Here is an 11,102-nt window from a genome sequence, read left to right as displayed (position 1 = left end):
ACACCTATCCTGAACAGAAATCCCTTCTAATGCTGTCCATTCCCGCCCGCCCTGTCATTCTCTATCCCGTTACCCTGCAGTATTGTCTCCATGGAACCAATCCCTTCTAAAATGATCTCATTTATTCGTTTACATATTGATTGTCTAGCTTCTTCACCAGAATGTAACTTTCAAGAGGGCAGGGATTTTTTTAAAACCTATTATGGTCTCTGTGATTTTCCGGTGCCGAGCACCGTGCCTGGACCACGCGGGGCGCTCAGGACACCTCTGCAGGATGAAGGAATCTCATTTCTCTGGAGCCCCGCCGAAGGGGTCAGCGTAGCAGCGTGTCACAGGTGGGGCGCGCATGTTGCGCGCGGCCGCGCTGGCTGAGCTCCTGGCGCGGGTGTGGGGTGAGTGGGTGTGTGCGGGGGTGTGCGCGGTAGAGCGCGCCAGCGAGCCCAGAGCGCCGAGCGGGGAGGAGCAGCCAGCGCCGCGCAGCACCCGCAGCGCCGGCCCGGCCGGGCAGCTCGGAGGTGGGTGGGCCGTGTCGCCAGCCCGCCAGCGGGGTCCCCATTGGCCGCCTGCCGGCCGCCCTCCGCCCGGAAGGCGGCGAGGAGCCGAGGGGCTGCTCCGGAGCAGGAGCGGGAGAGCCCGGCCGAGCCGACGCCGGACGGACGCGCGGGGTCCGCGCCCCCACTCGCTGCCTCCCTGCGCTCCCGCCGCTGCCCCGCTTGTCCCCGGCGCTGGCGCCTACCGTCGACCTCCGACAGCGCCCCGGAGAGACCCGGGCAGCTCCCGGGCGCCCGGGTGAGTGGCCGCTCGCGGCTCCCCGTCTCCTCCCGGGCCCCGCCGCCTGCTTTTGCTTTCACGGCCGCGGCGCGGCGGGGTTGGCCCGGGCAGCGCCCAGGGCAACCGGGAAGGCCGAGGCGGGGTACACTTGACTGAGGGGAAAAGGGGAATGGCAGCCAGGAGATGACCCCAGCCCCGCGGGCCGGGTGGGAACAGGTGGCGCGGGCCGGGCGCTTTGTGTCGGGACGCGGAGACCGGGAGCGGGCGGCCGCGCCTCCCTCGGCCGCTCCCTTCCCTCCCTTGCTCCCCCGGGCGGCCGCACGCCGGGTCGGCCGGGTAACGGAGCTGGAGTCGCCAGGAATGTGCCTCTGGGGACTGCTTGGCTCGTGGGAGGAGAGAAGGTGGCTGAGGCGGCCGGGGAGGTGCGGGAGCCGAGAGGTGGCGCGGGGGCTGCACCGCCGCTCCAAGCAGGAGAGGGATGCTTCCAGCTAGGCGCGTTCGGCCCCGGCGAGGGCTTCATTCTTCCGCTGCGCCCCTGGAGGTGGGGAGCTGGGTGGGCGTGTGTGCAGAGAAAGGGGAGGCGGGGAGGCCAGCCACTTCCGGAGCGGGTTCTGATCCGTGCCGAGCGCCCTGCTTTCGGGGACGCGGACCTTGGGGTGCGGTTGTGCCCGGCCCCACGCGTGCGCCGGCGATGCGGGGCTGGGGGCGTCCCTCGCCCGGGTTTAACAAAGAGTGCTGCTCTCTACACGGCGGGGTGCGGCAACTCCGGAGAGGTGGTCTTCAGCGAGCGAGTCTTAGCCCTCGGGAGGGATACTTCGTTTTTGGGGTTGTCATTTTATTGTTGTTATTGCCTTTTTTTTTTTTTTTTTTTTAAAGGACTGTTGACTGATGCATGAGGGGCCCACGGAGGCGCAGGAGCGGTGGTGATGGTTTGGGAAGCGGAGCTGAAGTGCGCTGGGCTTCCGTGAGGCGTGACAGTTTATCATGACCGTGTTCAGGCAGGAAAACGTGGATGATTACTACGACACCGGCGAGGAACTTGGCAGGTACTGGGGGTGCCGGAAGCGCACGTTTCTGGGTCGTGGGAATGCACAGTACTGCGGGCAGTGGGCGGTAAACAAATGCAGTTTGAATTCAGGCGTCTCCCTCGTCCTTCCAGGAGATGTGCAAATTATAGAGAAAAGAGTTAACTAACCCAGCAAGGACTAGGGACCGGAAATAAACTACCTAAAACAAGGAGCTGGCGGTGGAGAAGCTATTTCAGTGTTAGATTATGGTGCAGAGTGTACTGATCAAGACCCCTGGACAAGAATAGATTTAGTTGTCTGCAGTAACGCTTGTCAGCTTTTGCCCTTCTGAGACAGTGAGGCAAAAGCTGAGACACAGTTGAAACTGGAGTTAGCTCCAGTTAACTGTGAGTTAGCCCTTATGTGTACAGAGAGTACAAACTAATTCATAGGCTTTTAAAGGCTTAATACTTTCCCTCTTTCGGAATTTTCAGAATAACATGCACAAGTATCGGTAGGTCACACATGGAGACTTGCCAGATGTTGATGTTGGGTTTGGATTTTGAAACTTCCTTGAACCAGGAGTTTAATTACCCAGTTGGTGTCAGTGGTTGCTTTGGTTTCATTCACGATGTTAAATTTTTAACACGTCCCTAGTTGAGAGTCTAATATGGCTATCTGGATTCAGAGCATACTTCCATTGCTGCAGGAGCTGTGATTCTGAATGTGAAGCCTTTCAGTGCCAGGTGAACAAAGAATGATTTCTTTGGGGGCCTCTAAGGGCTGGATGGGTTTCCCCTTGACTGGGGATTTGACAGGGTGTGTTATGCTCTGGTCTAACTTGAGCAGAAAACCCAGTTTTCACACCTAAATTTAAATTCAACATAAGAAATTTGACTGCAGTGTATTTGTATCGTGAGTCAAGTAGACAAAAGGATCTTTAAACCAACAAAAAAGTATGTATTTACTTACATGTGTATCAAAATATGTATTTTTCCGTACACACCTGATGTCCTGATTCAGTGCTTCCTGTTTCCCCATGAAAAGGAAATTCAAAACTACCCACACCCTAGATGACCTTGTGAGAATTGTGAAAGTTGAGTTTAACTAAAATTTTTTCAAGTTCAAGTAATAGTTCAGAACAAAAGCAATTTTTAAAAAGTTACTGTATCAAAATATTTCTGTATACATTTAGTATGGATTCAGAACATCACTGGGAACTTGTGCTTAGGGGGAGCTTACTATATATTGGAGATTTACTGAGTGAATAAGTAAGAAGGAAAGCTGTCAAAAATATTTCGTGGATATGTTTAATGTTAAGGTTTAAGGGTATGTGGTTGAAATAATTGGTTTAACTAGAATTAACTAGAATTAAGTCACTTTATTCCTGTGGTTTTTAGCAAGATGAGTGGTACATGGTGTTTTCCTTTGGGAGCAGGGGAAAAAGGCAAAAAAGTATGTTTAAATTCTGTTTGTGTAGTGTGGCCTGATTATATGAATTCTCTTATAAAGAAAGATGATTAAAAGTAGGTGAGATGATTGCTTTATAGATTAAGTATGTTGACCTTATTTTCATTAAGATCTTTTGGTAGAATTATGTGTTATGAGAAGGAAAAATAATGAGGCCTCCCTGTGGCTGGCGGGGGAGTTTGTGATCTTTATTTCGTGGGTGGGATGACAGGCTCTCTGCCTCTGCGCTGGAGAGCAGTTTGCTCATTTGTCACTAGATTTTGCTTTGATTTTGGCTCATTCTACATTTCTGTGTATAATTTTCTCCCCACTGTGCAAGACTAATTGACACATTGTTTATTGAATAATTTAATTTGTGTGACCTGTGAATTTGAAAGAAGTGCTTTGACAAACTGGGAGTTGGGAATTTTTAAAAATAAAGTATCCATGCCGATCTGTCTGATAGGTCTTTTTCTTTTGTTTAAAAATGCAGTAAATGGTTGTTTTTTTATTTCAATGTTTTTTTCAAGTCCTGTGAATTTTATGTCTGCCAGGAAATAGCCACTTCCTGAAAACAGATCCTGGCATAAGATGGACATATAGGAAAGATGCTGCTTCATGTGTCACTGAGAGAAGATTGGGAGTAGAGGCAGGAGCTTAGTAGTGGCAAATGAAAATGGACAGATGCTTAACACAAAAGCAAGCTTGTTCTAAGCAGTGAGTTATAAACAAACCAACATCTATGATTTAAAACTTCATCCACATATCTTTAGCAGTAATCTACACAATAGCTACTCACTTACTTTATAAATGGTCTAAGACAAAGTCCATAGCTAGAGGAGGGAGGATGGGTTTTTAAACAAGTAGTATATAGTATTTTGATTATTACTATTGTTACTTTACTTTTAGGAAAACAGAAAGTGTGTGTGTACAAGGGTGAGAGTGTGTGTGTGTGTGTGTTTATGTATATTAGTGTGTGTACTGCCCAGGTGTACTGTAAAAGCTGTCAACTCTAAAGAACTTTATAAAGTATTATGATTATTTGTAGTAGTGATAGAGCAGACAGACCACTGGACAGATATTCTGGTCCAAAATTGGCCGTAGAACTTGCTAGCTGTATAACCTTGAATAGGTCACTTACCATCTCTGACCCTCAGGATCTTCATCTATAAAATGAGAGACCTAGTGCTTATTTCATGGGTGTTGTGAATACCAAGTAAAAGAATTTTATCAGCCGTCAAGAGTTAAACAAATATAGATATCATCAGCAGGACTGGTTGAGACATGTGAGTATTCCAGGCATGCTAATAACTTGGTTTGCAACTTGATATTCTTTTTTCTGTTTACCAATTTGGGGAAGGGAGATCCTGTGGGAAAAGGGTCATGGGGGATACCCATTGCTGACAGCCCTTGGCCTCTCCACTCTGATTCTGAATAATGCAGCTCTGGCCTTGAACTTGCACACCCTTCAAGTAGAAACAAGTCCCTGCAGTGAAAAGGACTGTCATGGTTAGAATATTGTTTGGTGACCTGTGTTGACTCCAGGAGGCCCTTTGGGCTTCACCCTCTATCCCAGGAGGTGGAATGAAGAACTGCTTCTGTCACATGTAGTGGTTTCTGGGAGGGGTTCTTTTAAATGCGGATTTCTCCATGTGCTGTTACACTGGGTCATTTTAATGCCCCAGGTGCCTTAGCATCTCTTATCAGTTGGCACTCGGGGCAGCTGAAGGCCAGCTTGTCCCACCATCGCGCTCCAGTTACATCCCTGGCTGTGGTTCAGCCTAACCTGCGAGCCTTCTTGGCACCTCTGTGAACACCGCCTTCCTGAGAACTGGCCTTCTTTCTCTTACACCGTCTGACCTTATGTGATCTGAAGACCTGGGTCCCACCTCCTGAATAAATCTCTCCACAATGATCTCTCCCTTTCAGAAGCCAAATGACTTGCTCTCTGAAGCACTCCACTGGTCATGACCACAGGCTACACCGTCCATGCTCCATCCTTGCTTTGTGCTGTTAATATTCTTGTATGACTCCATGTAGCCGGCTTAAAAGTTCCTTCAGGGTGCGCTGTGGGCTCTTTTCTCCCCTGTGGGGGTGCAATGTGCTGTATCATTCTGGGCAAAAGTTTAATCGATGCCTGAATCGGCAAATGCAGGCCGGCAGGTACAATACTGAGACCAGAATGGGGATTTGAGATACAAATGCTGATGGGGGTGCTGAGGCCGATGGAGAGGTGGTGTGTAGCGTGGGACAGTCCGGCACCCTCCTTTGGGAAGTGGGGAGACACCTACCTTTGCAGGATGCTATACGAATTAGAGGCAGTGGCTGTAAACATCTCACACATAGTCGCTGTCTCAGATATTATTTTTAATAACCTCTTTTCCCCGTTACAGCATTTACCACAACGCATACTCATTACTTGTTGGATTATCTGCTTTTGCCACAGCTTGTCGCAGGGTTGTGACCTTGGACTTGCTCGTCATTTTTTCTCTCTTATGCCTAATAAGGTGCATGACATAGGTGCTCAATAAATGCTGACGGATAGAATAAATGGATTAATATTTGTAAAGCACCATGAGTACACACACACATGCACCTATATATGGTTACATGTATATGGCCCTCAATGAGTGATGACTCTGGTGGGGATGAATTTAGGTTATTAAAGGCTGCAGCTCATCAAAATAAAAGCTGTTTTTCCTTTTGCGTTCTGTGGCTAAGGTGCACAGCAGCCAGCATATCCAAGCACAAGATCAGTTTTAAACAAAACAAAGTGGAGCATTAAGTATTCTACATTTGTTTGGATGGTTGCTGGAAGCTAATAATTTAAAGTTAAAACACTCTCATTTTGGCATAAAATCCAGAGGCATTTTAATTGACGTGAGGAATTGTAATAAACCCTGACAGCCTGCGTACATCTTTCTGTTGGTTTACTGTGAACTGCAGGAATCAGTCCTAAGACTGGCAATCCCGTGGGGATGGGAGAGGGAGAGACTTCCCAGCGTGTTTTCTCCTTGGAAGTGGGACTCGCAGGCTTACAAGGTTGACTAGTGTGATCATCCTGTAGGACCTCCCTGAATGTGACTTTTCTCTTCTCATTTCTGCTTCTGTGTGCCCTCAGCTGTTTCCTCTGATGGGAAAGGCTGCAAAGGTTTAAGAGAGATAAAGTTCAAATATATGTATTAGAGGTAACAATCAGGGATTTTAAAATTTTGTGCATTCTAGCATGTGAAGGGAGGGCACGGTGACAGTAGTGAGGGGCAGTTGGGTTGAATGCTTGCTTGCCAGCACTGGGAATGCGCCTCTGGACCATCTGGGGATGTAGAAATTAGGTTCACTGGGACCTGGCGGGACATACCATCAGGAACATAGGGTATGGAGGCGCTAATTGATGGGGAAGCCAGGGAACGTTGAAGCGGCCTTTTTGGTCCTCCTGTGCCCTTTTACCCTAGGCTTGTGTCTCACCCAGCCGCTTAGGAACCTAAAGGCCCCTTAGCGTTGGCAGGCCTCTGCAAAGCTGTGAAAAACACAGTAAGCTTACAGAGATGGATGGTCAGGTTAATTTCAGTAATTGCAATACAGGGTTATATCAGAAGAGGTGACATTATCAGACGTATCCTGTGGTCTCCCAGCAAAGTTGTAACCCCAGAAAGCTAGAGACCATTTCCTTCAGGCATTGGGGTGGGGGTGTGTGGATACCTTCAGAGGTGGTGTGGTGGGGGGATGACGGGGGAGCGACAAGGTCAAGATTAGGCGGTCTGACCTCTGGGACACCCTGTAGGGGAATGAGTTATGAACTTTCACCCCTAATTCTACCCAGTTGCAATGTGTACCTAACCTAACCTAATCAGGCATTTTATATGCATGAAATAAAGCATGATTTTAATGGAAACATATTTCTGATCAGGAGACAAAGAATGCCACCTGCTGGTAGAGGGGAGGGGCTTTTGTTGGTGAAGGGTAGCCCAGGACCCTTGGGCACTTAGACCTAGAAGAAGCTGAGCAGCCAGTGAGTCCTTCTTTCTTGTTTCATCCCCTCAGTCCTTAGGTCAAGTGGCTTTCTCAAGGTAGCTGGCTATCAGGTAGCAAGAGATGGACCTAGACTCCCGAGCAGGACTGTTTTCATTATATTCTTCACACTACTTAGGATTTGGCAATTCTCATTTTTTTAGAAGCCAGATAATGTTGATATCGAACAGAAGTGATTTGGGCAGCCATCTAGTGCCTATCCATCTTAATACGTGCTTGGAGGGGATGGTCAGGAGGAACTAGTAACCGCTTCACGGTGGGTTTTCATTTTCACCCCATGAAGAGGCTGACGCTTTGAGTTCAGAACTCTCGTGGGCACTTCACAACACACGTGACCTTCTTGCCTTTTCCAAATGGCTCGTGCCCCATAGTTATGAATGGTGCTGGTACGTGCCGTAGTCTTACCCAAGTGCCAAAGTTCATAATTTAGCTTTTTAGAAAGTTCACAGAACACTTTCATCATTATTTAACCTTTGAGTCATGGAATGTATAAGAGTCGTGGCTCTGCCCAGTAGGCCACCCCCCTAAAAGACAGTTTCTCATTTCATTAAGTGGCTCTAGTCTGTCTGGTTTAAGGCTGGGGTGTGATTGTTTGAGGCTTTATGTGGAAGGTGATACTTAATTGTTTTGCTTTGGTTTGCTGTGGTAAGTTATCACAACAGAATGCATCAACCCTCGGCCTTGAGAGAGATTATATGGTAGTATAATTATTTATAATATATCCAGTCTATCACTTTGTTTACATTCTAAGTTAATTCCTGTAAATGTACAGTTAGGAGAGAGTAGAGGAAAAAATGACTGAACTTTGGTTTTTCTACATCATCTAACAAAAATGGGTTTAAAAATAACTTTGTCGGGCTTCCCTGGTGGTGCAGTAGTTGAGAGTCCGCCTGCCAATGCAGGGGATGCGGGTTCGTGCCCCGGTCCGGGAGGATCCCACATGCCGCGGGGCGGCTGGGCCCGTGAGCCATGGCCGCTGAGCCTGCGCGTCTGGAGCCTGTGCTCCGCGGCGGGAGAGGCCACGGCAGTGGGAAGCCCGCATACCGCAAAAAAAAAAAAAAAAAAAAAAACTTTGTCTAACTAGTATATCTTTCTTAGGTAAAACAGAAAGTGTCATATGCCCATTCTAGGTTTAATGTACTAAAAGGATTTTTACAGGGGAGAAGTCTGAAACCTGAAATAGTTGGTCTTATTTTCAATCCCAGTCCAGAACAAAACAAAACCAGTCATGTGCTGGTAACTAATCTCTGGTGATAACTGACAGGTGTGATCCTTAGTGACTCTTGTTTATCGCTTCTGTCTTTTTGAGGTGACGTTGAGAGCTCGTGTGGCTTACAGACCACACTGCCGTCATTTAAGTATAATGTTGCTAACCTCTGAGACGTGACCACGGGGCTTTCCCCTATGTCCTACCTGTCGACATTCCAATTGTCAACTTGAGAAATTTTATTCGGTACTATAATGTATTGATACATTCAGAGATGTCAGGAGGGGAACGAGGTGGGGAGAAAGTTGTTGATTTTTCCCTTTATCAAACATTCAACTTTGTATGAGGAATGTAATGTTTGAGCAAATGAATGCTGTGAACTGCCGATCTCTGGTGTTTGAAAGGTTTATATCGATGGTGCTTATATTCATAAGCCGGATGGCTTTCAGCTGGGAAATTTAGCTCTGTGTGTGGACTCTTGTGGGACACATTTTATTTTCGGTCAAAACTGTCTGATTACTCTTTCTTAGATATAATGTGATGAATGGGGCTGGTTTTCAGGTATCTCCAGTACAGTTGATATAGTAAGTTTTCACGTATAAGGAATGAGTGAATTTCCATTTTTTTCCATTGTTAAATAGTTTTTTCTGTAGTTCATTGTTTTCTACTTTTGAAACCATGCAACCCTTCCCTTTTTAACTTGTAAGAATTGTCAGGATTTTCGAGACCTTACTTTGGTCCTCCATGCCCTTGTCCCCGGCCCCCCAGTGTGGAATTTTCCAGTTGCAAAAGAAATGTAGGAGAGGTAATCAGTACCTTTTTTTTGGTCCCATCATGAAGAGGGTCAGATTTCCCTCTGAACTGCCTGTCTCTATGTCCGCCTAGCAACTCATACCACCGTCTACGACCAGGCTGTATATGCAGGAGGGTAGGTACGACTCAGGTGATAGGACAAAATAGTGACAGAGGGATACGTTGGCACATAGATGGAGCGGCTTGGGGGAGAAGAGGTCAGTAGTTAGTGCTGATTCTGTTCTAATGTTTCCGCCCTCCTTTGAGAAGTTCTTCTAAATCGTTTTGCCTCCTCTGGGTAGAGCACAATTTATTTATTTATTTTCCATCTGTGGTTTATGGGTAAGTGGCAGAAATATGTGTCTCTGGGAGAGTGATGAAAGACTGCAACCTTTTGAGTGTAATATTTAATAGACTGAGAATTGCAAGCTGATCCCCTTTACAAAAACAAAGCTATGGGCACTGTAGGTATACGAATACTGTAGAGAGTAGACTTTTCACAGCTAACTGCTGAGCTGGAAATGCTGAATTGCACCTGCTACCCAGAAGAGCTGTCCTGAGAAATTTGGTAAGCCAAAAAAAGTTAAGAAGTTATTTGTTATCTTAAAAATACTATTTTACTGGTACATAAATCAGTGTAATTGAAACCAGATCCTGCCAAGGGGTTTCTGATGTACACTTGGAATGTGAATATAGAAAGTTGTTTTTCTAAATGTTGTCCTTGCCACTCAGAGTGTCTAGAATCAGCATGTGAACTGCTGTTTGTAATGCCAGAAACTTCCACCAAAATATCCTCAGGAGCTCCCCTGTCTTTGGATAATCACAGGTTTATTTCCTTCCCCTTTCGTGGCCGGCTTACACTTCTCCGCACACCATAACTGCAGTGGCACCAGTGTGCTCAGGACAAGGACTGGCTGATGTAAGGCACCTCTGCTCTTGTTTTCTCCCTAGTGTCTCTATTTCCACATTGAACAATCGGAGTGAAGGACAATCCTCACCTGTCATCCCATTTGGTGGAGAACTTATAAAATGACTGCTTGAGACCTTGTTCTAGGAATTTCTTTGCCATGTAATTCAAACTAGCTTTGGAATGGAGGGAAGATATTTACAATTCCCCATTTAGAATGGATAAGGTTTGAGCACCTGGCCGATATCCCCCCTCAGTAGCTTCAGGAAGCTGATTCAATTGTTTGGGAGAGGAAGTGAATTAGAACAAGTGGAATATTTTCCAGGATGAAGTTTTATCGGTCTTGCTTTCCTCCCCACCCCTCCCATGGCACGCAGAGATAGGAAAGCTTGGCAAATACGGCAGTGGACAGGCAAGGTAAGTCGAGGTGGTGTAGAAGCATGAAGTCCCTCGGTTTTGCTAAACATGCTTCGGGCACTGAATGAGTATATCCGGTTTTATTAATGTTACCAATTAATATGGACCATCCTTTGTAGGCCTCCTCTTCAGAGGCAACATTCTCTTTCATGCAGATAATTAAAAACATTAAAAAAAAACACTTTTGCACCCACAGGGCAAGGTCAGGCAGAGCAACCGCGGAGCAGGACCCTGCGTCCCGGCGGGTCTGGGCTCCCAACATTCCCGAGTCTCTGGCGCCCCTTCCCCGCACCCTCGCCTGACCCCGCGCCCCAATGTGCCCTTTGACCCCATCCAAAAAAGTGTTCTGAACCAAGCCGCAGACGGAGGAGGGGCCCACAGCGACCTGAGGGACCGCTCTGCTGTGCAAACGCTGCGGCGCAGCCGGGCACCTGCTCGGGGAGGCGGCGGGGAGGCTGCAGGGCCTCGTCCCCCGGCCAGCCTGCCCTCCGCCCTTCGCCCTTCGCCCTTCGCCCTCCGCCCT

The 11,102-nt window shown here is 47.5% G+C and overlaps 1 protein-coding gene across 8 annotated transcripts in view; it reads left to right on the top strand.

Moving 5' to 3' along the window:
• Positions 1 to 255: 255 nt before the first annotated feature.
• Positions 256 to 11,102, top strand: part of DAPK1 (death associated protein kinase 1) — a 206,385-nt gene continuing 195,538 nt past the window's right edge. For 2 of the 8 annotated variants that reach the window (XM_029201700.1, XM_029201694.1), the window contains exons 1-2: positions 532 to 789; positions 1,648 to 1,817. In XM_029201700.1, coding sequence (XP_029057533.1) covers positions 1,756 to 1,817 — 62 coding nt within the window. In that variant the 5' untranslated portion in view covers positions 532 to 789; positions 1,648 to 1,755. The other 6 variants (XM_029201701.1, XM_029201697.1, XM_029201696.1 and 3 more) reach the window with 5 other exon arrangements.

Source organism: Monodon monoceros, unplaced genomic scaffold (genome assembly GCF_005190385.1).
Source record: "Monodon monoceros isolate NGI ecotype Baffin Bay Population unplaced genomic scaffold, NGI_Narwhal_1 Super_Scaffold_5, whole genome shotgun sequence".
Classification (NCBI taxonomy): Eukaryota; Metazoa; Chordata; class Mammalia; order Artiodactyla; family Monodontidae; genus Monodon; species Monodon monoceros.
This window is presented reverse-complemented; position numbering and strand designations above follow the sequence as displayed.